The 27,835-nt window shown below is 44.5% G+C and overlaps 2 protein-coding genes across 2 annotated transcripts; one reads left to right on the forward strand and one right to left on the reverse strand.

Moving 5' to 3' along the window:
* Positions 1-1,132: 1,132 nt before the first annotated feature.
* LOC144734777 (long-chain fatty acid transport protein 2-like) lies at positions 1,133-8,115 on the forward strand. The gene is made up of 6 exons (XM_078617151.1): positions 1,133-1,148; positions 1,750-1,874; positions 2,353-2,532; positions 3,424-3,514; positions 5,805-5,935; positions 6,659-8,115. The coding sequence occupies exons 1-6, from the start codon at positions 1,133-1,135 to the stop codon at positions 6,833-6,835; spliced, it is 720 nt and encodes a 239-aa protein (XP_078473277.1). The 3' UTR covers positions 6,836-8,115.
* On the reverse strand, positions 4,440-27,835 carry LOC144742158 (histidine decarboxylase-like). Its single transcript, XM_078624647.1, has 12 exons — positions 27,167-27,835; positions 20,908-21,080; positions 20,654-20,767; positions 19,788-19,910; positions 19,220-19,360; positions 18,768-18,911; positions 16,703-16,769; positions 16,260-16,422; positions 15,265-15,355; positions 13,989-14,087; positions 13,767-13,868; positions 4,440-8,622 (listed from the first exon to the last, which is right to left on the reverse strand). Exons 1-12 carry the CDS (start codon positions 27,192-27,194, stop codon positions 8,392-8,394), a joined length of 1,476 nt encoding a protein of 491 aa, XP_078480773.1. The 5' UTR covers positions 27,195-27,835; the 3' UTR covers positions 4,440-8,391.

The following is a 27,835-nucleotide window of genomic DNA, read 5'->3' on the forward strand; positions in this document are numbered from 1 at the left end:
TCCACCAGCAGAGCCAATCACGGTTGCAATGGCAGTTGCATATTTGTCAGTTGCATGTACACACTACATTGTTCAGATTTAAACTGAACGTTGGTTATAAGAATATGTTTGACCCTTTCTGGCAATAAAACAGGTGTTAAGATGTTTAAACACCAAACTGAAACCTTTTGCAAGGAATCATGTCTGCATTAACCAGATATTACCACAGTTTGGTGTTTATACATCTTCACACCTGTTTTATTGCCGGAAAGGGTAAAACCTATTCTTATATTTTGATCCTGACAAGGGACTTCCAATGATGAACGTTGGCTGCTTGCTCATCTTGCACACTTATATAACTTTATCCAGGAGGGGGCACTGTGGGTCTCACTTTCTCTGCTTGCGTGGGGAGATGTCGTTGGGAGCAGTTAGCGCTACGCTGCACTACGAACCCAGCCGCCCGAGTTCCATTCCCGCTCACGGCCAAGACCAGTGACGATTATCTGAACCGTTCTTGGGCCTCCTCCTGAAAGGTCGACTCAGCGTTAAAATGAGTACCTGGTCTGATGTGTCAACATCGCCACACGAGGGAGACAAAGGTGACCGGATGTGGCGCTAACCAGCATCCCCCTCGTGTGCCACAAGTGCCGGCCTTCACAGGTGCTCGCTAACAGCACTTGCCCCAACAGTCTGTTAAAGGCTACACGGGGGATCTTTGCTCTGGTTTGGAGAGGGTGATCGCTCGTGTTGTTGGAAATAAGCTGAGGGTAAGAATATGATTCGGTGCTCGGGTTAGTTTGGTGGACCACCATGCAAATATGCATGTATGTTGAACTTATTTCGCATCGTACGTAGCCAACCGTGACAATTTGAGGCGTTATAACGTCAGTAAACCAATGTCAGAAAATGAGCAGATTCAGTCAATCGCCAACTTGTGTGTACGAGTCGCGATATAATCGAAATAGTTGTACAATGGGCAGTAAAAAAAAATACGGTGCTTTGTGAAGAAGAAAAAAAATCTAGCAGTTCCGTGGACCACTTCCCACAGCCTTTTCGGACCACAGGGTGGGAACCACGAATTAGGGCATAACGAATAGGGTTAACCCGAGGCTTTGGGTTGAGGTGAGGAGTCAGGCATGAATAGGGTTTTAACATGGGTTTATATGAGAGTGAGCACAGGGTTACGACTTGGGTTGGGTTAAGATTAGGACAAGGTCTAGAGTTTGCGTTCGGGTTATGGGATGACACCAGACCAACAACAGCATCTGCAATTCGCCACGAAGTGGCGGTGACTTACGGCATTTATTCCAGACCAGGTGCACTTTGAAGCCACGTGTCGAAGGCTCGCTGGCAAGAGGTAACGGGACAGACCCAGGTGCCGTGGGTTGACTGAGGTCATATGATACCTGACCTCGCAAGAGGGCAGAAGCGTGGTCACCACATCTACGCCTCTATATAGTTGTAATTACTGGCGAAACGTCGTACTCAGATTGTAAATGTTGTGGCTTGGCTCTCCAACAAACCGGTGTGATGTACTCGTGAAGAATTGGCACGTTCTGTGTACGTGACAACCCTTACTCGTTGGCTGTGTCGGGTGGTGGAGGGTTTTAACACATTTAAAAATGTACGTGATCTAACCCCAAAAAAAACCTATTATGGATGATATTGGTTGTGAAAGCCTACCACGTGTTAAACTGACACCAGCACTGATCCCATTCTCCCCCCCCTCCACCCCCGTGTTGTCTCGTCGTCTCATCCCTCTGGCTGCAGGTGCGCACTTGGTTCTGTGGAGGAAGTTGTCCGCAAGCCACTTTTGGGGAGACTGCCGCCAGCACGGCGTCACTGTGTTCCAGTACGTCAGCGAGATCTGCCGATACGTCCTCAGCCAGCCCAAGGTGCCAAGTGTTGTCTCGTTAACGATCAATGCGCGTTGAAAATTGATCAAGCAATTGCGGGTGATAGGCCCTCAAAATAAGGACCATGTGTGTGGACATGTACGGCCCTTTTTGTCAAGGCACTGCTGCATGAGGAGGGCTTCTCAATGGCATGTGGGTCATGGGGTGTGGAGGGTTTGACCATACTTCAGTGAATTCAGTTCAGGAATTCAGTGAAGAAGCTCCTAAGCACGCGGAGCAAAATGTTAGACATAATGCCCAACGATACACGGTAACAACACCGAAAACACATCGGAGACAGTACAGCATAAGTGCCAAAATACCTACTCTGATAGTACACCACCTTATACATTTTCCGCATTGTCAGTGATGGCACACACACTATCATGTTCTCTCCATAGATGCTACGAAAACAAACTTTCGCTCAAAGAACATTCTTTTCCCCACCCTCCCTACCTCCCTCGCGTGCCGTGTCAAGAACAAGTTGGACCGCGTGCACTCGGTTCGTATGACCGTGGGGAACGGAATGCGAGCAGACGTGGGGGCGCGTTTTCTTGAGCGGCAAGGGGACGTGAGATTCTGCGAGATCTACGGCACCACCGAGGGCAACGTGGGCTTCGTCAACGTGGCCTGTGGCCGGGACCTGCCCTTCCTGCGTGTGTGTTGTAATTTCTCAGCCGTTGTTATTATTGTTGTCATTCCGCAGTCAAATCCTGGCTTCTTGCCATACCTCCTTCTTCGCAGACTGCCTGGACCAAGGTTAGCTTAGGGAGTGTGCCTGTATTTTGGGTGTGCTGTCTTGGGACGATGCTAACAAAAACTCAACACGTTCGTCAACAACTCTAAGCCCTTATAAAGGAAAATAGTAGAAATTGGTGATGTGTAGGGCAATGACCCTTCTTTATAGCACAAATATTTAATATATTTAAATTTTAAGGCAGCGTTATTAAGAAACGTTTTGAGTTTTTGTTACTTGTGCTAACACAGTATCATCTATAATCTATTTTCCTGGTTATTATCGACCCATAACACTCTTGACCACCATGAGACGGGAAAATGCTGCTTTAGCTGTTGCTGGGCATTTGGAGCTTGTTGAGTAGGGCCCTCCAGGGTTTGTTCAAATTAGGATCATCATGAGCAACGGTCGATAGGTAAGCCCTGGACAAATCCACAGGCATTTTACAAAGATGGACTTTGGCACGTTGAATATTGTATGATTAAGAATGCAAATGAATACATACCAAAAGACAAACATTTCTTTTGTAAGCAAGACATGAAGTGCAAATCAAGAAGAAATACAATACAAAGTATAATTTGCAGAAAATGAACTATCACAACTGTAAGGCAGCAAACAAAGTAATTTAAATCTAGTGTCTTAAAATTCACAAAAATGTTGTTTCCTGAGTGGAATTAAAGAAAGACCTAAAAATTATTTGTAAGACAGCCTTTGCCCCAGCAGTCAAGGATAACAACTATACCTTGTGTGGGAGGACTACAAGGGAAAGATGAGTGACCTTGAAATTGTTCGTATGGCTTTGCTTTATTTCAGCTCCTGATAAAGTATGCTCTGGTTAAGTATGAACATGAAAAGGATGGAACCGTGCGTGATGACAAGGGCTTCTGCATCCCCTTACCCAGAGGTGAGGGCACCAGACACTGGCGACTATATCTTAATAACAAGGCAGACACACCAAGATTGAATGATTCCTTGTTTCTGTCGATAAGGTGGAAAGGTGAGAAGTCTCGACCATGGAGGTGGCAGACACTCTGAGTGACCTGGACTTCATCAAGGAAGTCACAGTGTACGGTGTCACCATCCCAAGTTGGTGGTGCAGCTAATGAACGACTTTAAAACAAAACTTCAATGGAAAGCAGATTTATGAATGATTCAGCACCTGCTCACCTTCTTGCCACTCTTCTATCGCTGTCCTCGTGAACTTCACTCAGTGATTCCTGCTGCTCCCATGTTGGGGACTCAATCTTCCAGACTAATTACTACCTCAGTGGGCTTCGCCTGGTAGGGTGGGGATGTGTTTCGTTTTAATTGTATGTTTTTGGTTGATTTCTTTATCTTTCTTGTACTTTGCACTGCTATCGTGTTTTGTATCGATTGTTGTAACGTTCTACCTTCCCCTATTGACGAGCTTAATCAACGTTGATCTCATTTTTCCCCCTAGTTATTGAAGTAAAACATGTATCGGATCGCCCTCACCAAATGAATAATATGTTCGCATTATCTATAAGTGGTCATCAATCATTATGTAGTCAATATGATATTCATGGGAGTAACCACATGCTAAGAAACGTTTTATAGGCACTAAATACATTTATATTATTTTCTATTTTGTGATGTTATGAATCTTTGTCTTCACTCGTTGTTCTTGTTGATAATGAACGTAGTTAAACAAGTTATAAAAAGTAACACTTAGGCCTAGAGCAGGGGTGTCCAAACTTTTTGCAGAGGGCCAAATTTGATAAAGTGAAGATGCCCGGGGGCCAATAGTTCCTTTTTACATTTTTTTAACCACAAAAGTTAAGTGAAAATACACACTGTTATAAAAAAAATTCATTGTCACAATTACCTTTATTTTTCAAATGACAATGTAAGCAAATATAAGCCACTCAGGCAGACGTGAACAACTCTAAAAACACCATTCTTACTTTCATTCAGTCAGATAACATTGAGCAAACTGTATAGAATACCTTAAATTTCTATGAGTTAAATATCTTTGCCTCATGAACATTTTAAACAGGAGTTACAAGTAATGCAAAGTGGTCTGTTATCATTAAACTTTAAATCAAGTGAAATTTTCCCCTGGCTTTTACAAGATCTTTCAGAAAGCAATAGTTTGTGTCACACCTACAGGTACATAACATCAACAGTTATAACCAAATCTTATTCAAGAGTTTAATAAAAACAAGTGCCATAAGTCCAAGTGCATTAGTGTGCTTTAGGCTTTTCACTGTTAATAGTGACAGATGTTACCGTTCAAAACACTCAATTTGAGATTGATCAAGTAACAGATAACTTGCTGACACTAATGAGAAGGGTGATACTGAGATCTAGATTTCATCTTCTTGGTTTTTTCGGTAAAGACACGTAAACGGGAAATAATAAAATACAAATAAAACATTATTTTATTATGTTTTATTTTTATTAGTTTATTATTTCCCTTCTACGTGACTTTACTAAAAGAATCAAGAAGATTAATCCCTGCAGTCATGAAAGCTTTAAATCGAAATCTAGATTTCAGTAAAGAGACCAGGTCTGGCTTGAGGGCAGTGGTTGAGATGCGTAAAATGCCACGCAAGTGGGAGTCACTCATCCTTGACCTCAATTGGTTCTTGTTTAAGTTCATGACTTAGAATGTTTGCTCACACAAATATGTGGAGCCGAATAAGCTCAGCATTTTCTTAGCGAATGACCGCATTTCTTTTTTTGCAGTCGCCATGGCAGAAATTACTCGAGAAGGGTTTGCGGCACGGATGCAGAGCCAGATAGAATTAGAATGGTGCTGTCACCGTGTGGTGAAAGGAGGAATTACATCTTTAAAGTTTTATGATTTATTAGACCGAAGCTGCGGGCCGTATGGAATCTGACCGCGGGCCGGACTTTCGACATGCCTGGCCTAGAGGATTCTAACACCAATGTGTGTAATTATCAGTACAGAAATTGATGGGTAACCATCAGGACAAACGTTTTGAGCAATTCTTTGATCAGTTTATCTTGTTTTCAATAAGGAAAGTCCAAAATAGTAAGACAACTTTATACCACAGGTTCATTTTTTTATTGGATCATCTTTACGAGAGTTGTAGTTCTGGACGAACAGAGCGAACGCATAAACGCTTTGAACCTTAGTTTGAAACCATAAAAAAATATCACTATTAACCACCACCACTGCTTCTGATGGCTGCGTTTTTTGTTCTCAGATGACGAGGGCCGGGCCGGCATGGCAGCTGTGATCCTCGAGGAGGGCCACTCGCTCAACGGCCTGGAGCTGTACCGCCACGTTGTAGGACACTTGCCAACCTACGCCCGCCCTTACTTCATCCGCTTGCAGGTAGAGATTGTCTGCCATGGAGCCTACAGAGTGGCATCGCCGGATTGTGAGATATGGAGAGGCCTGAATCCAGCAGTTTGATTATGGCTGATCGTGATGGATGGGTGGATGAAGGGCTCAGGTCGATCCCCAACAGGGCTTTGAACTTAGAACCTTTTGATTGCAAGGCTTGCACTCAACCACTGTGCTACCACTGAGTTTTACAGTGTTAGATTTTTTGTCCTTCGCCCACATCTCTCCGATTAGCACGGTTGACTACGTATGGTGCAAAAGAAGTACATACTAGCTCACCCTGTCATAGGAATGTAGACTTTTCACCACTTGCTAAGGGCTACATACTCCTGAGGATCACTGCCCCATGGTTACTTGAGTAGAAAAACTCTGGCTTTTGGAGTTATTTTCAGATCATGGCAATGTTGTAAATAATATTTGCTGTACATGCTCAAAATGTTAACATCATTACATAAACATATGGGCATTTGATACAATCTATACCAAAGAACAGCAGGCATTCTTTAGTTTGTTTACACATTTTTATTGTAATTTCTAAATCATAATCAAAATATTTATTTATACTGGAGGAATGCGATGAGCTACAAAACTCATTTTCACAGATGTCCAGCAGTGGCAGGTTTTATCTATGATTATTTTGTTTACTCGTAGTGTGTTTTCCTAATTATTTTACCATTCCGGATGTCACACCCTGAACCCCTTGTCATACAGGAAGCATTGGAGTTGACGAGCACATTCAAGCAGATCAAGACGCACCTCTTGCAGGAGGGCTTCAACCCGGCGCTCATCCGTGCGCCCCAGTTTTACCTGGACAATGCAGCGTGCAGCTACACGCCGCTAACGCGACAAATCTACGAGGGCATCGTCAGCGACAAAGTGAAGCTCTGAGTGACGAGCGTGAGGGTTTTGAGCCAAGTCATTTCTCAGATGAGGGATCAGAATCAGAATCTGTATTCATCCTGGAGGAATCCGATGTGCTATGAAGCTCTTTTTTCATAGATGTCCAGTCGGGGCAGGTCAGTCAGAAGTAATGCCTCATTTTAATAATATAAGGCTGATATCTGACACCAGTTGAGATTTGTATTAACCCAGCTCAATTCCTGAGCCACTGCGCCAACTCAGTTTTTTTAGTCTTTTGTGTCATACGAAAACAGAGTTATGAGCGAACACCTACACATAATATGTAATGACAAATATCTATACTGCCATTTGCTGGCAACCTTGAAGGTAGGTGCCTTACAACACATGATGATCCTCACGCAGTCTGCATGTGCCAATGGTGGTCAGCGTGCTATGCTATGATCTCGGCGACCCTGATTCAATTCCTGGTCATGGCCAACTTTGTGGTGGGCGGTATCCTCCACCATTCTCTAACCTGCACTGCCCGTAATGCTGAATTATGGTCAAACAACCCCTGTGACTAATATGGAATTGGGAGGTTTTCATTCAGCAGTTGCTCGTTAAATGGATGTAACTTACAACTGAACAATCTCATAGTGCTGTTGGTGATTACAGTCATGGCGCTTAGGGATATTCAAGATATTTTGTGCAATGCCACCTCAGCAGTTGCCTTTATGTGCAAACGGAATTTAAATTGTATGGCTTGAATCCACTTCTCCCAAAACTAGGTGGTGAGAGGGGTACCGCGGTGTAGAAATGTTATCTCCCTTGCTGGGTATGCAAGCGGTCGTGGGTTCGATCCCAACCCTGACGCCTGCTGTATATTTGGAGTTTTCGTGTCTCTCTCCCTGTGGTTTCCCCTCCACTTTAGAAACGTTTGTTTCGTTTATTTAGCTGCTATACATTTTCACGTGATAAGCACTTCGTTGCGCTATCATTTGTGACCAGGTCGCTTCTGAAAAAGAGCTAATAGCTGATCGGGTTGGACCTGCTAAATGAAAGTTTATAGCTTTATATATTATAACTGTTCAATAACTAAAGACTTTTAACCATAGGTGGTACCAATTTCTCCTCTGACCCATGGAATACAGACCAATGGGCATGAGGTTTTAAAGCATGTCCAGGCAGTGATAGTATACAGTACATTCCCAAATTAATGATATTTTATAACGAAATCACTTGACCTTTTTTTCCCCAATGACAAATGTGTATTTCAAGTTTAAAAACTATGTATCAGATAAAATTACATTAAAATTTTTAGGATAGAACATCTATCCATATGCCCCCATCATTCAGTACCCACAACTTGTATTACATCGCTTCCAAATAACATTTTGAAAATATCAATGGAGGCAGATCTAGACACTTTTAGGAGGCGGGGGGGGGGGGTGATCATAAAATCTAAAACTTTTTAAGTCAGGCCCTCAAGTAAATACAACATTATTTAGTGAATATCAGGGAGATTTCCACCATCTGGCACGAGAGAGCTCCTAACTCCTGGCCAGTGCCATGACCTCTAGACACCCTTGACTTGACTCTGATGGTCAAAGGTAGTCTCTTCCTCTCGCGTCGTCCTTGGCTGCTGAGCCCTGCAGCAGGTCTGTAGCAGCCTGCGACACGAGCCGCCAGTCCCGTAGCACATCCACCTCTGTGGTGAACTGAGACGTGATGGCGAAGCGGATGATGAACTTGTCCCTGGCTATGGCTGGCGCCACAAACAGCTGCTGTGACTCATTGAGTCGCCTGAGAAGTGTCTTTGTCAGTTCGTTTGGGCCCTGCAACGAGAACAGACTCAATATAATAAGGTGCTTGAATAAAGCAATATCTATTTTATTGCAGCCGTTAAACCTTTGTACATCTCAACAGGTTAACAGCGATGAAAAATAAGAATAGGTTTTACCCTTTCTGGCAATAAAACCTATTATTATTTTTCATACTTTGATATTGGCAAAATGGTCCCATAGATACGCTCACATCTTTCCTAGCCTGCAGCCATCTACATCGGTTGGTTGTCATCCACCGTGTTAGTCTACCACTCCACCAGTCGAAGAGTTCTGAGTATGAGCTTAACGGCCTTGCAGGCCACAACTGAAGGTAAGAGGGTATAAATGTGTAGAGGAGTAGAGGAGAGTAGTGGCGTCGTGTGCGCTGTCCAGTGTGATGACGTCACGGGACGTGGGGTCACGCGCGCTGGACAGTGCACATGATGTCACGTCTCCTAGGGTACTTAAGGGATACCCCGTGACGTAAGCGGGGTCACTGTGGGAACGGGTAGAGTAAGCAGGGTGAAGAGGGAACCAGGGGTAGAGACAGGGATCGAATAGGGAGTCTGGGGAGAAGCCGGTGGTAGCCGTAGAGGTGCTTCTCTCTCCGGTCGGTGAAGTCGGCAGAGTCCACGATCCGACACGAGAGAGACCGGAGCTAGCCAGCAGGGACCCGGACTCAGAGTAGGACCCCTAGCCCCTGGGAGTTGTGTACCCTGTGTATTATTGATAAGCTTTAATAAACCCTGGCGAAAGCCCATAACTTACCTCCGTCTCCGAGTAAGTCCGTCGGAACTACTCAACAAATGGATAAGAAAACTCAAAGAGTGACAAAGCCACAGGCTAGGTAACTAATTATATTCTCCTAGCCTTTTGCCCGTCCAAGGACGGGTGTATTTCAGTAAATCTGAAACTTGCAAGCGAAAAGCAGACCGCGACGTGATTGCATCAATTTGTGTGCAATTTGTAAGGCTGCGGTGACACAGACTTAATTCATTTAAAGGTTATAATTCCTTGTTAATCATAACGTCCTTTTTATGTCTATGTCTCAATAGCGTTACGGAGATCGCGTGACGTGAGGGTTCTGCTTTTGTAGTCAAGGTTGTAAGTTGATGCTGAGGAGGGGGGAGGAGGCACCTCGGCCCCCCATGTGGAGTGACGTCACCCGCTAATTACTATTAATGGAGGGGGATGTGTCCATTTGGAAGACATCACCTGTTCATGACTATTAATGAGGGGGGCTGGCCAACATGAAGTGACGTCACACGCAGGACACACAGACATTCTTGGCTCATTATAGTAATAAATTACATTTAAGATTTATATAGGGCCCTTTCCAGGGCACTTTACAATGCAAGCTAACGGCGGTACACAAAGGGGCAAAAGTGGAGCAACGGATGGGGTGGAGTGGCTGTCAGTGAGGGGGGTGATGGAAGGGATAGTGGGATAGGGGCTGGGAATGGAGCATAATGTTGCAGGGGTAGGGAAGGAGTAATAATGTGGAGTGTGATGGTGAATGAGGGTGACAGATGGGTGCAACGTGGATGAGAGGCAGCTGGTTATAGGGCACATGCGTGAAGTGGTAAGATAGGTGGTATGGCTGGACATGGATGAGGGTAGGTGAAGGGTAGTAGGGGCAGAGGTCTGGTGGCCGGAGAGTTAAGCTGATTGAGGAGCACAGTGGATGGCTGGGGGAGAGATGTGGTTAGGTGCACATAGAGAAAATGAGACGTGGGAGCCGGGTCAGGAATTAGGGTCGTAGTAGGAAGTGGACCGGGAGTGGGTTAGAAGCGGGGGAAGGAACCGGTAGGGGTGGAGGCAGTGGAAGTGAATAAGTGATAGAAAAGAGAAAGGATTTTGATTTAAAGCTTTCGTGACTGCAGGGATTCATCTTCTTGGTTCTTTCGGTAAAGTCACGTAGAAGGGAAGTAATAAAATGATAAAATAAAACACAATAAAATAATTTTCACAACGTTTCGGCCACAACGCAAGCAGCCATCCTCAGGTGAAAACCAGGTCTGTCGAGGCGACAGAGTCTAAATGAAACAGCACACGAGCTTGGAGCATATATATAAGCTGGGCGCCTTGACAAAGGAATTTGCATATCAAGAGGAATTTAGCATATTTATGGGAAATGCTGCTGCAGTTGCTGCTGCTGCAGTTGCTGCTGCTGCAGTTGCTGCTGCTGCAGTTGCTGCTGCTGCAGTTGCTGCTACTGCAGTTGCTGCTGCTGCTGCAGTTGCTGCTGCTGCTGCAGTTGCTGCTGCAGTTGCTGCCTTATACATTTTAATATAACACTATGTATTATTCTACCCACCCTAATGTGTATCACACTGCTATATATTCACTATACAATTACGACACCATACACTACTCTGCACACTGCACCAAGCATACAAATGCCACACCATCTGCCACTATACACTGTACCATTGACCGTCGTGTCAATGGGTGAGTGGTGAGAGGAAACTTGCAGCGGAGCAAAGAATCCATTCCCTGCGGAGAATACAATGCCAGTGAGTGGAACGCGGTCTGAAAGTCACCGTAAACGTGAACACAATCAGTTAAGATCCGAAATGGTTTATTATGTCCTTCCAATGATTACTAAGCCAGAATCCATCTTCTCGGTTGAAATTGTCTCTGTGTTTGTATATGTGGATCGCCTCATGAACGAATCTCTCATGATAGCCAGATGGCTTGCAGATAACCTCTGTCTTGGAGAAGTCAATGTCATGTGAGCCCACTGAATTGTAACAGTGATCTGCCACGGCTGAGGTGTTTGTCCTACCGTGTTTCAGGTCTGCTTTATGTTCACGGATGCGGTCCGAGACATGTCGTTTGGTTTCTCCAATGTAACTGCTACCACAGAGGCAACTTAGTTTGTAGACGCCAGGGTACTGTATGTCTGGAACCACATATTTTACAGATGGGACCAGATCACGGATCTTATGTACTGTGTTGAATCGGACCTAGATCTTGTGTTTAATCAGGATTTTGGAGATCTTTTTTGTGACCCCAGCAATGTAGGGTAAGGTGATGGTCTTGAAAGGCTCCTCAGCAGGATCCTTCTTGATGGTTGGAGTGATGGCCTTGCGGATTGTGTAGTTGGAGTAACCATTAGCCTTAAGAGCTTGGCGTACGTGTTTGAGTTCACTGCCAATGTGTTCCTGGTCGGAAATGCATTGGGCTCTATGGTATGGAGTCTTGATGAGGGAATTCTTCTGGGATGGATGGTGGTGGGAATCCGGTTTTAGGTAAGCATCCGTATGGGTGGCTTTCCTGTAGACAGAGTGGCTCATTGAACCATCAGGTCTCCTTTTAATTAGGACATCCAAAAAGGGTAGCTTGCCATCTTTTTCGACTTCCATGGTGAATCTGATGGCTGGGTGTATGGAATTGATGTGGTCGAGAAATTGGTCTAGAGCAGGCCGGCCATGTGGCCAGATGACAAAAGTGTCATCTACGTACCTCTTCCATAAGGTTGGGCGTTGAGTGGCAGTCTTGATGGTGTCAGTCTCAAATTTCTCCATGAAGATGTTGGCTACAACCGGAGATAGGGGAGAGCCCATTGGGGTGCCCTCAGTTTGCTTGTAGAAAGTTCCATTCCAGGTGAAGTATGTATTGGTTAAGCAGTGTCTCACCAGGGGGGGTACCCCAGCATTCAGTCCTTGATGAACCAAGTCTTCAATGATTGCGATGGTGTCAGGTACAGGAACTTTGGTGAATAAGGAAACCACATCAAAACTGACAAGCAGGTCGTCTGGGGACAGGGCAATCCCCTTGATTGTCGATACCAGGTCAGTCGAGTTTAGTACCGCAGAGGTGGTTTTTCCAGTGAAAGGCCGTAGGATTTCAGACAAAAAACGAGCCAGTTTATAGGTGGGGGAGTTGATAGTAGAGACAATGGGACGAAGAGGTGTATCTTCTTTATGTATCTTTGGCAAGCCGTATAATCTTGGTGGCCTGGCTGCAGAAGGTTTCAACGAGAACTGTTTGGTCTGATCAATTAATGCGGTTGAATCAGAAATGATTTGCTTGGTTTTAGAGACGAGGCTGTTGGTGGGGTCTCTTTTTATTTTTGTATAGCTGCCATCGTTGAGTAGTTCTTGGATTTTGTTGTTGTATTCTGTTTTGTCCATGATGACAGTGGCATTGCCTTTGTCGGCTGAGAGGATGACAATGTCATCCCTCTTTTTTAATTGAGCTAATTCAAAACGCTCATCTTTGCTGATGTTGCTAGCTGGCATCTTAGCGTTTTTGAGGGTTGCAGAGATTTCAGATCTTGCTACGTCTGCAGCGATGTGACTCAGGCCCTTGAGAGCTACATCTACTCTAGTAATTATATCATTAACTGGTATGTGTCTAGGTGTGACTGCAAAGTTTAGTCCTTTAGCTAAAACGGATTTCAGGCCTTCAGAAATAGAACTGTTACTGCGATTAATTACGACTTTGTTAACATCTAGCTTTTCAATGTGTGGGTCCGGTTTCTTGTTTGAGAGGCGATCGAATTTGGAAATCAAGTTGTCCTTACATTTGGTCGACATAGCGGCAGCTGAAGAGGCATTTGTATGCTTGGTGCAGTGTGCAGAGTAGTGTATGGTGTCGTAATTGTATAGTGAATATATAGCAGTGTGATACACATTAGGGTGGGTAGAATAATACATAGTGTTATATTAAAATGTATAAGGCAGCAACTGCAGCAGCAGCAGCAACTGCAGCAGCAGCAGCAACTGCAGCAGCAACTGCAGCAGCAGCAACTGCAGCAGCAACTGCAGCAGCAGCATTTCCCATAAATATGCTAAATTCCTCTTGATATGCAAATTCCTTTGTCAAGGCGCCCAGCTTATATATATGCTCCAAGCTCGTGTGCTGTTTCATTCAGACTCTGTCGCCTCGACAGACCTGGTTTTCACCTGAGGACGGCTGCTTGCGTTGTGGCCGAAACGTCGTGAGAATTATTTTATTGTGTTTTATTGTTATCATTTTATTACTTCCCTTCTACGTGACTTTACCGAAAGAACCAAGAAGAAAAAGAGAAAGGACCTGAGGGCAGAGCAAAAGGAGGAAAGCGAGGGGGAGAGTCTAACGTGGAGACCAGTAATTAAAAGCGTTCCATTGCATCTGCAATTTCATGGGGAAAAGCTGTAAAATCTCACCTGGAGACGAAACACAACGAGTCCCAAGTTGCTCTTCGCTGGAATTTCGAAGTGGGGGTCTTCCCTGACAAGGCTTTCAAAATACCTTGCAAGTTTATTGGTCTGTAGAAAAACATACATAATTGATATACCCCTTCCACAATTAGTATCAGTAAATATGATAATTGTTTCAACTGTCCTGAGTGTCAGTGACTAGGAGCACGTGTCACACGAGGCCCTCACCCTGCGCACGTGCTCCTGCAGGCCGTCCAGCCCGAACGAGCGAATCACAAACCACAGCTTGAGCGAGCGGAAACGCACAGTCAGGGGGATTTGCCAGTGCTGCACGAAAACACCACCCCGATCATTAACACAAATCTCACAGCACAATCATGTACTGTACTTGGCATGAGGACAGTTGCTGAATCATGGTGGGTGAAAATATGAGCCCCCCTCATTTAATAGTGCTCATTAGCTCCCTTGACTACTTGATATGGGCCCCCATGTCCACCTCCCGTCCCTCCCAACTTCCACAACGTTCCCACATATCTAAGCAAAATTATAAAGGCTTGGGTGTCACTGGTTACAGCAAAAATGACATTCTATATGTGTTTTCTTACAGAATGCCAATAAACATGTTCAATACAACGGAACCGCTGTTAAATACATCAGAATACACTTTCATATTAAGGTCAATTTGTTTAGCTAAACTATTCTTTGGTTCTTTCGGTAAAGTCACGTATAAAGATAAAATAATAAATTAAATAATAGCATACGACGTTTCGATTGCAACACAAGCAATCATCATCAGGTATAATGAAATAGCGACATAAAATCTAACCAGAAAACTATAGACAGACATATAAGCAGACAGATATCACCAAGATACATAGAGCGAGCAACACAGGTACAGAGAGGGGTGATCGTCTCTGTGGGGTGGCCTTAAATAGACAGAGGGGGGCGGAGGCAGCGAGAGGGAGGGGTTAGAGACAAAATTTACATGTCAATGAGTACGAGGAGACGCGTAGAGAAGTACGCAGGCTTAGAGGGAGAAAGAAACACACTAAAATTAAATAACCTAGCAAAGTATCGAAATGTTATGTAAAACGACACAGAGAGTCGGTCAACACACAATTAACGCATAGCCTGGTCGATTACGTATTTCAAAGATTGCTAAGTTAGAATTTAAGTGTGAAAATTCCAAAGAAAGACATAGCTAAACTATGTTATTTTAAAGAGAGAAAGCAAGATTAACCAATTTTATTGACATCTTGACAAGATGGTGCTTTCTGATGTTATCTGCTGTGTTCTCAGAGCAAATATACCCACTTAAAATGTTCGGGTATGTTTGTGAAATTATTTAAGATTGTATGAATACGATCATACTCTTTGCACCAAGAATATCAGAGCTGTTGGCTTGGTACGCCTAGACATAATGTAATGGAGCATACACTGTTCCCTTCCATGAATGCATGCCATTATATGAACAAAACATGTTTAGTGCAGCAGATTCACCCACCATGAAGTCTGTGACCGAACCGGAGTGCTCGTGCTGTAAGTAGTGCGGCTCCACGCAGAACGTGCTTTGCAGACTCCGCTTGTCCACCACCCTGGCACAGTGAGTCGGGCTCTTAGCGTGCGGTTAAGTGTGGGAGGCTGGCCAATAAGAGACATGCAATTACGTAGTTGAACTATGACAGTTGGTTCAAAGAGGTGTCAGTGGGTGGGATCTCTTTAATTCAATGCCCTTGTAGCATTCGAGAAACCGATCAGTCGGTTGCTAGTGGGGTGGGAATGCTGTCACGGCACTCTTTGGCACTTCACTTCCGAGAAGACAGGAAATCGAAGCATATTAAACAGGTAAATGTGATTTCCAGGTCATATAAATATCTGACATTGAGCAGTGAAAAATAAAATCCAAATGAACAAACCTTAAGAGTCTACATCATTAGACCTCCTTTGCCAGTACCAAAATATAATAATAGGGGTTTTCCCCCTTTTCTGGCAACAAAACTGAAACCTTTTTTACGAGGAATCATGTGTGCATTAACCACAATACTTGTGGTCAAAATGCAAACAAAAAACACACTCTGATAATATATGCATTGGTCCACACCCTATTATTATATTTTGGTACTGGCAAAGGAGGTCTAATGATGTAGATGCTTACCCGAGCCCTCATTATTTTGATAGTGCATTGTCTTTGAGCTGTACGCCTTTTGGCGTCCCCTGGTCTAGCACCAATTGAGACGAGGCACAAAAGAAAGCCGTCTCCGGTGTGGACCAATCAGTTTAAAGGACAATGCATATATTATCAGTGTGTTTTTTGTTTGCATTTTGACCACAGGTATTGTGGTTAATGCACACATGATTCCTTGTAAAAAGGTTTCAGTTTTGTTGCCAGAAAAAAAGGGGAAAAACCCTATTATTAAACCTTAACAGCTTGTGTTTCGTGCAACAAGGCCAACACGATCTTGTCCAAAACGTATTTTGCACGATTCACGGAGGCCTCACCAAAATATGGCGCAGTCCAGGTTGACCATCATCCACTTGCCCGGGTTGACCACGAACGAGTCGGCAAACTCGACCCCGCGCAGGGGGTCACGCAGCTCTGGACACAGGAAGGCAGTGCCCGCGTACGCCGCGTCCACGTGCAGCCAGAGCCCCTCGTGGCGACCTGAGTGGATCGCAAGAAAAGCCAATAACCGTGTTTCACCCTGATGTTTGGCTCTTGCTTGTAAAAAGGTTTCCTAAACTAGGTCTAAACAAATTAGTTACAGTAAGCAAACATTTAGCTCCTGCTTTTAAATGGCATAGGTAAGGACTTCAGTTTGTGTGTATGTATGTTGAACTTCTTTCGCACCGTACGTAGCCAACCTTGATAATCGGAGGTGCAATTATAACGGTTATGAACTTAGGGTGTTAGGAATAAGAGAAATTCAAAGACCAGATCTCACAGATTGGGCCCAGTTCAGCCATGTTGTCAAACGCGCACACGCCTGTTGTGCCAAGGGTTGCGCACACCTATACACGCACGCACAAGATGCACGGTGGTGAGAGCACGAAAGCATTATACACACGTAGTTATTTTACCAAGAGAGCTATCATCATCTGAGCCATACTGTTCGTGTTGCATATGTAGTGTTGCAGACTCTGGAGACTTGTCTTGGAGGCACACTTGTTTATTATAACACACCGTACGGGAATACAACTAATGGCTAGCGTGCCTGACACCGGTCATGCTCTCGGGTCCTCCGGCTAACAATTACCTAGGGGAGGCTATCTAACCCGATTTAGCCAGGGTGCGGGTCCCAACCACTGGCCTGCTCAAACCCGGCCCTGATAAGGACGTCGGGCCAGGGGTTCCCAGGGTCCTAGCTGGGCTGCTCCGTCCTCTCTTCGCTCCGTCTTCGTACTGGACCCCGAACCTCTGGAGAGGTCCGTTTATATACGTTTTTCCCACCGAGGAGCGGGGCTGTGTGGGATCCAGGAACACCCCGCAGCCCCCACCCGTTGGGAGGGGCTGTGTGGGATCCAGGAAGACCCCGCAGCCCCCACCCGTTGGGAGGGGCTGTGTGGGATCCAGGAAGACCCCGCAGCCCCTCCTGCTCCGGGGCTAGTGATACTGCAACTGACCCTGCAGGTAAGTGTCTGCAGTCCCTCCTCGTTGCCCCACATAGCCAATTTATACCTCTATACATATATCCTGTCAGCTTACATGGCTAATTAGCAGGTAAATTACACCCCCATCATGTATTTTGTTCCATGCAAGTGACACCAAGTACCACATCTAATTGAACCACACCAAAGCCAACATTTAAATTAATGTGGAAGTCGTTGCATCCTTGTCATGTTCATATTGTGGCCTGGTTGTATTACAAGGCACTTTCTTGCAGCATGACTGAATGAATGGGTTTTCCAGAGCACGTGATGTCATCAAGTTATGTTGATAAGTAACAGTTGCTATGTGTGTGAAGCTTAAAAGTTAAGAATCTTTCAAACAGAATCAATACAGGTACTATATGACTATTGTGAACAAACATTCAAGCATGTGGTGCAGAATCTCAATAGAAATACAAACCCCATTATGAGTAATTCAGTAACTTCTAGGCAGTCAAACACAGTACTGTACGACAAGTAGGTTTCTGACATGTGTGGAATTTCAGTGTTTTGCCTTGCATGTGTAGTGTCTTGAATCACGGACGAATAAACTCCTTTGAGGCACACACTGTTTATTGCCTTTCTTTCGACAAGGTCCCTAACACACAATGGGGTATACGGTCCCCTTACCCGTTAACCTGAGGTACAACCTCCGGGCTTGGTGGGATCTACACACAGCCTACCTGCTAACCTAAGGAGGTACAGCCTCCGGACTTGGCGGGAACTAGACCCGAGTCTACCCGCATAACCTAGCGTCCTGTTGCTGGGACCTAGGGGAGGCTAACTGACCCCCCGCTGGCTCGGTTGGTCCCCGATCTCTGGTCACGCAGAGCCTAAGCCCTTAGAAGGGCTGGAAGGCTTGGTCCAGGGTCCTATCTTCTTCAGCCCGGGCTTCGGTCTTCGTGTGAGTCTCTCAGCGCTCTGGCTTTTATACTGGTTGGTTCGTGGCTGGGCTTGTCGAATCCCACGCTACTTTGTGGACCCTTCTGATAGGTTCTTCCCAATCTGTTGTTTGAATCCTCTTTCACCTTATCTGACCCTTGGCCGTTTGTCTGGCGGTAATCTGTGATTACGATCCGCTCTCACCTCTCCCTGACCCCAGCCGTTTACCGAGGGAGGCAACGCTGTACCGTAGGTCCCCGAATAATGAGTAGCTATCACCTCTACACATGTGTAGGCTCTTAGATGTTCCAGTATCCTATAAACATATGAAAATTCTCTAAAAACAAATTGTCTAATTTGCCCCAGACACTCAGTGATGGGGTTTTTCTGGGTAATCCAATCAAGTACAGTACTGTAATCATAAATGTTGGTGCACATTGCATCGATAAACAAATTCACGCTTGGAGTTAAGTAACTCACGAAGAACGGGACAAGTCCCTGTGCTCGGTCCTCCTCCACGGCGCGTCGGAGCGTCTCCCCGCGCAGCGAGAACTCCAAGTCTGTGGGCAGCGAGCGCAGCCTCACCAGCGACACGAGGCTCGCCTTCAGCACTGACGAGTGAGCCTGGCGGGAGTCAGAATTCACCTTCATTCGTATTCTTTAATTATGTATGGATATGTTGAACGTCTTTTGCACAGTCCGTAGCCAAACGTGCTAATTGGAGGTGCGATTAGGTTTAAGTTTAGAGGAAAAAGTTACGAAAATAAGTAGAAGCAGGGAGCATTTTCCACACGCTCTGATTGAAGCATCATGCATCAAAAGCGTACGATAATGCTCAATATTCTTCTCTTAAAAGTACAATTTGTGGGGTGAAAATATTCATTTTAAAACATAAGGTGGACACGGGCATTAGAGAGTGTAGACTGGCACACCTGGTCTGAGGTGTACCCCACAAGTCGTGAGCTGAGGAGTGCGTCATTGCCGACGTCTTGGTTCACATCCCCACGTAACTGTGTAAGAGCGCGTGTCCGTGCCGCCAGGAGGGCCAGCATGGTAGATTCGCTCACTGAGCTCTGTTCAACAAAAACGCGCACACACATTTTTGGGATTTGTGGAACAAATTTATCCATTAATAATTATAATTGATCTTAAGTTGAAAAAAATGGTCCACTGACCTTGGAGGCAACTGTGCTACACACGCAACAGTATGTCACTATTACATTGCGGTTAATATGACAATTGCTATCACTTATTTATATCAATTGGCCCCTTCCAGCATTCAAATCTCTTCTCAAACACATCACTTCCAACTTGTATTTCCCACAGCGCCATCCTATCAATTATCCTGTCTGTCTCCACTCTCCACCCCTTAAATGTTTGCTCCTAATCTTTCTTGCCTATTTTGTTAATCTGTTTATCGTTTTAGATGTATTTAGATTTTAAATGTACTGCTTTGTAAACCAAAGTGTTGCAAATATGATGATGATATAGATGAAGGACCTGTATGACTCCACCTCCACATCCATCTGGGTGATCATGTCGAAAGGTGTCAGGGAGGGACAGCATGTTCACCAGCCAGTCCGTCATCACTATCTGCAGCTCCGTGGAGGCCGGGTTAGATGCCTGGCCCAAATCACGCATCAACAGTTACAAAACACAAACGGTCCCCTTATTATCATAGTTTTAATCATGGTGTTGGAGCTGCTCAATAACCAATAAAACAAGGTATTTTACTTGAGTCAAATAACCTACCTACAGTCTCAGCTTGCAAATAAAATTTGTATTGAATTTGTAAAAAAAAATGTTTGTTGCACGTGTTTTTTTATTCTGTAAGTAAAAAAATCTGAATATTTTTTTGGGCCAGATTAAGTCTTTCTAGATTTAGTCTGGCCATGTTTAACATTCGTGGCAAGCAATATCCGATCTTCCCTGGGCCCCCCTATTCACTGAATATATATTTTTACTTACATACCTTAAAATATATCCATTAACACGTTTTCTTCAACATTACGCGATTTTATATAAAATGTATATACTTAATTCGCTGAAATGATTGTGTAATAAACTATTTAAACGATTTAGCAAATGTTTTCAAACTTTAGTTAAATTTGTACATTTGTATTGTTACCCTTGCATCTTGTTTTCTCAAAATGTTTACAAATGTCTTCATTTAACTAAGATGCATATCTCAAAGAGTTCCCACATGATTGTTGATGGTTGTTCATCGATCTGTTTAATATGTATTGTCACTTATTTTGTATGCACCTAGCCTGGCACAAGCGCTGTGTGGTGACGTCACCGCCACTTAGTGGTGAATGGTCGTTGCAGTCGTTATGCAAATACGGCACTTTTACACACAGACGTACCCATGTGAAGCCGACACCATTCATCCCAGTCGCCAGCATTTCACCAAGAAGCGATGGGTACGAGTTGAGTGCCGAGAAATATCCATGCATGTGTGGGCTCTGCCAGTGCACAATCTGCATGCACGCCACAACTTGCATTAATACAGCAGAAATTAAATAGTGCTCCGATGTGTTTTCAGGTTGCACCACATGTTGTAAGGCATGATCTTGGCTTGATCCTATCTTATTCACGTTTCTGTGGCTGGGTGCATTACCCCAGGAATGATGAGCCGCTCCACGTCCTCAAAGATTCTCTCCCAGGGCTCTCCTTGCTGCGGGGGGCCAGGGGGCAGCAGGGGACGCAGGTAGCCGGGCCGCACGGATGGGTTTACAGGCCGGTCACGTAGCCCAGTTAGATACGCGGCGATGTAGTCCACCATCTCCTTACCTGTGCATGAAACAATGCAGTACATACTTGCATGTGACCATTTACTGAATCAAAGCTGCATCTGAATCTCGGTGCTTCTCTGTCGCACGATGCTGCTTCTCTGTACAACGTTTAAATAAAATCATGTAAGTGACTATGGTTGCTAAGCCTGAACAACAGTCCTCAACAGCTCTGGATTCACCAATCATAGCATCAGCTGGGAAGGTGAAGCAGCGGCGGGATATGGACAGGACACGAGGAATTTGATATTTGATGCAGACTCCGATCAATATGTTTAATTTTCTTTATGCAAGCCACCCACTTTTATTCAGCACATCAAATTTGACTCTTTCTGGGGTGACAATAATTCATTTTCTACTTTTGAGTGCAAAAAAAGTCTGTACGTTGAAACACTTTTTTTTACTTTTTATATGTGTAATGGGTTCCGGAGACACTTGTGGAGGTAATTTCTTTATTACAATACAACACTCCAACAGTCCTGATACTCTGTTACAACCTAGGTACACAGCCTAGGTACACAGCCTAGATACACTACTCTGGCTACGCTCTGGGGTCCTCCGGCTACAATTACCCTAGGGTAGGCTAATTGACCCGACCGAGCCAAGGTGCGGGTCTGGACTCTGGCTTCCTCGGAACTCGCCCTTACAAGGACGTAGAGCCGGGAGTCCCAGAGTCCCACCACTGGCCCTCACAGCATCCCGGCCCTTACAAGGACAAGCGGGACGAGGGGGTCCAAGGTCCTAAGCTGGCTGGTCTTGGGTCTTGAACTGCGACTGGCCCCGATCGGCCAGGGAGCTGCCCTTTTATGCCTCGTCCCCAACGAGGGGTGGGGTTGTGTGCGCCCCCAGATATCCCACAGAGCACACACAGCCCCCCCGTTGGTGGCGCCAAGGGGCTTAAGCGTCTGGGTTGCCTGGGATCCTAGTGCCTGGCGCCGAGGGCTTATCTGCCTAGGATCCAGTGGCGGCTCCTGCAAAATCTCTCAGGGGGCAAATGTCTGGATGATTGATAAGGATAAGGTCCACCCATGCAATGGATAAATTAACAGCTTAAGCATGTAAAGGCAACTTCACTTCTTTAATATTAATGAAAAATAAAGTGACTCTTACAATACATCTTGTTTGTTTCTATACTCACTATTGAAACAAACCACTCAAGTTTCTTTTATTAAAGATTCCACTAGGTGGCGACAAATTATATTGTTGGATGAAACGTACTTACGTATGATGACGTAAGCACATATGATGACGTAAGCACGTTAGGGCGAGCCCTCCCGGAAGCCATAGAGAATGCATTGCAGCGCCCCCGTTCGAAAAAAAACATCTTTGAATGTAAGTCTATGGGACCACTCGGGGCGATTCTCAGCTGGAGGGAAATCGCCCAAAAAGAGGCGGTACTCCACAGAACGTAGCATGACGCTGATTGGACTATATCCAGAGGCACAGTGACGGCTAGCGTGACTCTGTGGTTGAATGACATTGGTGGTGCGTCGCCCAATCGCCCTAATGAAGAAACCGCCCCTGCTAGGATCCCAGAGCCCCCAGCAGCCCCTCCCTCTTATGGCAATACATATGTATAGAGCGCCTTACCTCGATGCGCTTTACATAGTTTAAAAGAAGTGTAATAAAGGACTCTTGCACTGGGTCTGTCTCCGTTGTCCTTCATTGTGGTTCGTACAACTTTGCCCGCACGGCGTCTCGCTCAGAGTCTCCTCCGTCTCCCGCTCGGCAGCCCCACTGCTGCCGTCGCTCCCGCAGACTTGCTGCTGGCTCACAATGCAGCCCCGCTGCTGGCTCTTCACTCAGCCTCTCTGCCTCCGACCTGCAGCCCCACGGCTGCTCTCTATGCAGCCCTGCTGCTGGCTCTCCGTCTCCTCCGTGCCCGGACACCGCTGGCCAACGGTGCCGAGTCCCGACCTGTGGCGATCACGCCACTTTCCACCTCCTGCCCTGCATGGCCTCGTCCTGTCTTTATTCCCACACTCTCCCCTAGCCCTTCCGGTTCCTGCCCTTAAAAGCACTCCCTCTCCCCACGTGACCCAACTTCTCCCACCTGTTACGTCATATCCGTGAGGCCGTTTACGCTCGCATTACAGAAGTAACAAAAATAAAGTGATTTAGATGGCAAAGGTGTGCAAGGGCCGAGGAATGAGTGACCGTAACAGGAGGCACTTGGAGGTCACGAAATTGCAGGCGAGGGACGGGAAGGAGTGGAGGGGTGAGGGCAAGAAAGAGGATTGGAATGGGCCATGGAGAAGAAGTGAGTTTGATAAGAACACTTGTAAGGCACATACACTCGTAGTTTACTTCTAGCCTCTTCCCAGAGTCCTCTCCTCTCAGTCCCCGCCATTATGTATCTTTTGGGTTTTTTCTCCAAATTCCATTTTTCGCGTCTTTAACTATTTTCCTGGGTGTGATCCCCTGTCCCTTGCATGACCTCTGCATCAGAATCAGAATATTTATTTATACTTTGGGAATCTGTTGAGCTATAAAGCTCTTTGTCACAGATTTCTAGCAGGGGTGGGTCAGAATGTAACAACAACAAACAATACAAAACACTAAAGGAGTTAAAAATATAGGAGAGATAAAAAAAATTACTTAAATAATATACAAATGCAAATAAAAAAAATGCTTACCAGGTAAAGCCTACTGAGCTATTATATTCTACTTCAGAAGTGACCTTGCCAAAAATAATAGCTCAAGGAAGTGGCTTTTCACGTGGACATGTATAGCAACAAAATAATTATGTAACAGATTATAATCTCTGTAGTAAATATTATAATCTGTTACATCACCTCAGTGTGTCCAAGCACGCCCTCTACATGTAAAGCATATTCAAGTGTTGCCCTTAAGCATGACTCTTGAGAGAATTACAATAATACACGTCAGTTATCCTGGTTACCATTGAAATTGATAAGCTATACTGTACTGTAATCCACAAGCATTATACAGCACAGTACGCCCCTGTATAATATAATACAAATACATAACACATTTGTAATGCTCGTAATAAAAATGTGCGTTGGTGAAAGAACGTAATTTATTCCGTATATGACAATAGTGTAAATAAGTATAAATAGCTTTTTAAAACACGTTCATTCGGAGTGGGAAGGTAGGAAATTGGTTGGACAGCGCTGCAGCGCATTCGTGCGATCCGTGTCACGCGGCACAAGCTGCTTGGGGCGGCGCATCACGTGGTGCTGAGCCCGCCTGAAGCGCTCTATGAAATACAAATCGAGGGCGTGGCTATGCACAACAGACAGACAAATAATTCCTGGTGGGCAGTGTGGAACTGTTGTTCCTACCTGTATAATGGGGCACAATGTATTTGCCGTTATCCTGCAATATAACTTTGCTGAATTATCAACATGCAGTCCACGATGCAATACATTAGTTCGAACATATTTCGGTAAAACGTGACATCTATCATGTTGATGCAGAGAACATAGATTGAGAAGCGAGCCCAACGACCTCTGTAGTAAATGCTATTGAGAACAAATAAAGTACAGTTAGTCCCCGAGTTACGATGGTCCGACTTACGATATTTCGATCTTACGATGGCGATACGACAAAATTGCCATCAACAACCTAACATCGTTAAAGTATGCAGACGACGGACATAATCTTGGAGAGGACAGTACAATATGATACGTTACGATACGTTAAATGCATGTGTGATACGTAGCTTTAGCGATTTCATTTTAAGGTTACCACGATACGATACGTTCAATGCATGTTAAAAGTTTTTATAGCAGATACGATTGTTTCCTGAAAAAACTTTCTATTAAATTGCAGTTCATATACGTAGGCTAAGAATTTACCCTGTTTTTTACTTTACATTTTACTGTGCAATACAGTATTGTAATTAATAAATACATACAGTATATAGTTTATACAGTACGGTACTGTAAATTGCTCTGTTTTGCTAAATTATCACCATTCTTTAAGACTCCTGGGTAGGCTATGCCATTCTCGACTTACGATATTTTCGACGTACAATGGGGTTGTCGTAACGCATCTCCATCGTAAGTAGAGGACTACCTGTACTGTACAGTGGTCCATTAATGGCGTTCCATTCATTCATATACTATAACTCTTCAGTTCATTAATGGAGTTCATCACTTAAACATCTGCCTTGTAACTGTACTTAAACATACCACAACAGGTGCTCAAAACCCAGTAAATTTGCAACATTGGGCCAACGTTGACCCAACGTTCCTCATTTAATGGCTACATACCTATGCAGGTGTAGGGATGTTACGGGAAGGAAGCGGACAAGTGCACAGGAGTGTCTACATCCACGTCCGTAAACGGTTGCTGCTCTGGGGGGCTGTGGAGAGATGCTGTAATACCACGCGGCCCCGCTCCTCGGTGGCAAGTTGGTATAAAAGGTGGGGAGCGAGACGGCTTGGGGAACAGTGTTGGGGAGCTAAGGAGCGAAGAACCAGTGAAGACTGAAGACTGGGCAGATAGGCCCTGGAACTCTTCTGACCCACTGTCTTCTCAGGACCGGGCAGAGCAAGCCAGTGGTGCGGCCCCAGAGCCTCAAAGCCTTCTTCTAACAGTCGGGTCTGTCTGGCTGGGTGTCGTGACCTGTGCCTTGACCAGGGCCGGGTCAGATAGCCTCCCCTAGTACCCTTAGCGGAGGACCTGGGAGCAGAACAGTTAGGCAGATAGCCTAGGGGTGTATCCCAGTCCAGTACGGGTGAAGGGGCCGTTACCCCTTCCAGTATTGTATACGTTGCCCTGTGCCGAGTATAAAGTTATAATAGTGTGCCTCGACTACACCGTCTCTTGTCGCTTGTGAACCCACTACACAGGTGTTGATGCAATCCGGTGGATTGTGGCATTAGTTGCATATTATGACTACTGATGGTTGTCGGATATGCGGAGTTAATATTAATGATGTATGACATGTGATTATTAAATGTTCAGTCCAAACTGGATGCCAAAATAACATTTAATTCTGAATATGACGCAACGCAGAAGAGCTTCTGATGATTGGACAAGGGCACTGTGATACCATTCACATCATCAGTACAAAACAATAGGGTGGACCTTAATACTTTGTAGATATGTACATGTTGCAAAGTTTATACTAACTACATGTTTCTATTATATAAATGTTGGACAGAAATACAGTATAAATACTAAAGCCGATTTTAGACTGATGATAACCATTTTCTGTTGTCGACATTTAAAAAAAAATTTTACAGGAGTTTACCAATCCACGTATGTATGTTAATCATGGCCGGTAATCGAGGTCAGTTCGCCCGTGTCAAAAGTACGTTTAAACGCTCGTGTTATAGATGAACATTTAAAAAAATTAGGACCTATAGCATTTTCCTGAGGATGTTCGGAAGGCAGTGTCATTAACGAATGTGATTAGAATTTGCATAATCTAACTTTGGTTTGGAGTTTTAACCAAGTAAAATGTATTTTATTTCTTAATTTTGTACCTCTGTTGTGTTTACTGTAAATGTTTTTTGTTTACAATGTCAATTTATAAAATGTAAAATAGTGTACTTAATTGCCACTGTAAATTCGCACCTCCGATTAGCACGGTTGACTACGTATAGTGCTAAAGAAGTTCAACATACATGCCATTGCAAGTGGTTATTTAAAAATTCTTACCCGTGCGCCTGTATTTCTTCATGCTTTCCCATTTCTCTCTTTCCAAATGTTAACCCTGACGTGATTATATACTCTTTCCAAGTTGTGGATGTAAACCTTACATTACAGGATAGCTGACAGGTTAACAATTACATATTTTATGCACCCATAAGTCCAAGCATATTTTATGCATCATATTTGCAACCACTATAAATCGTTAAAAGTACTCTATACCTATGTACAATAATAACCATAAAATACTACAACTTCCATGTAAATCATAGACATATTGCAAACTTGACAATACTGTATGCCTGTGTTGTACCTTAAAACATTTTTTTCTTTTATGCTGTACTGCCATTGTTTTGCCCTTAGAAATTACACTTTTGGTCTCGATAGATTATAGAGGACATCGAGGCATGGAGAGAAAGTTTGACTAATTGGTGCCATGCTTATTAAGAGAAATCAACTCACCTCGAACTTTGTACTCCTCGGCGTCCATGGCTGTGGCAGGCTGGTGTTGATGTAGATGCCGAGTTGGTAAGTTGGCGACTACACCTCAACTGTTGCGCTGTTGAATAGACTGGTAAACTCAGATTAATTATAGAACGAGCAGCTGTTGACGTGCAGTGGGGGCCGTCGGTGTGGTCTGAAAAAATGTCATGCCCATGTATTTCCCGTGTACATTTTATATTTGACAAAATAAATAATGAATGCTCGGTATTCTATATCGTAGGTTAAGGTATCAGCACACATTCCACAGAAATAGTACCAGAACGTTTGGTCTGTCCCGGTCTTTCGTCACATTCCAGGATTAAACAGATAAACACCATTCGTTCCAGCAATATATGTGAATACACGATCTTTTGAACTCTATGGTGTTCATTGAAACATAAACTTATAACGAATTAAGTTTGAAAAACAAATTGGTATAAATAAATGTTACACACTCGAAATGAAGGACGTGGGCAGGTGCTCCAAATCGAGGGCAAGCACATTTATTTATTGTGGTTAATATTAATCTTGAGAAGAACAGCACCGTCACTCTGTAAACTGCAACAACACGTGTGTTACAACCAATCTTGCTCCCGAGCCGCCATTAACCATGTGACTGGTATATCCGCGTGGTCATTCAATAACCCT

The sequence above is a fragment of the Lampetra planeri genome, chromosome 3 (genome assembly GCF_965212315.1).
Source record: "Lampetra planeri chromosome 3, kcLamPlan1.2.h2, whole genome shotgun sequence".
NCBI lineage: Eukaryota > Metazoa > Chordata > Hyperoartia > Petromyzontiformes > Petromyzontidae > Lampetra > Lampetra planeri.

What these genes read in the sequence shown, in the direction of transcription:
- LOC144734777 (XM_078617151.1), top strand. An exon ending in ACGTCCTCAGCCAGCCCAAG is followed by an intron (nt 1,875 to 2,352) that starts GTGCCAAGTGTT and finishes TGCCGTGTCAAG; the next exon opens with AACAAGTTGGACCGCGTGCA. An exon ending in CTTACTTCATCCGCTTGCAG is followed by an intron (nt 5,936 to 6,658) that starts GTAGAGATTGTC and finishes CTTGTCATACAG; the next exon opens with GAAGCATTGGAGTTGACGAG.
- LOC144742158 (XM_078624647.1), bottom strand. Translation starts at nt 27,194, where the DNA reads ATGGACGCCGAGGAGTACAAAGTTCGAG. An exon ending in AGCGGCTCATCATTCCTGGG is followed by an intron (nt 20,768 to 20,907) that starts GTAATGCACCCA and finishes GCGTGCATGCAG; the next exon opens with ATTGTGCACTGGCAGAGCCC. An exon ending in GTGGAGGTGGAGTCATACAG is followed by an intron (nt 19,361 to 19,787) that starts GTCCTTCATCTA and finishes TTTGTTGAACAG; the next exon opens with AGCTCAGTGAGCGAATCTAC.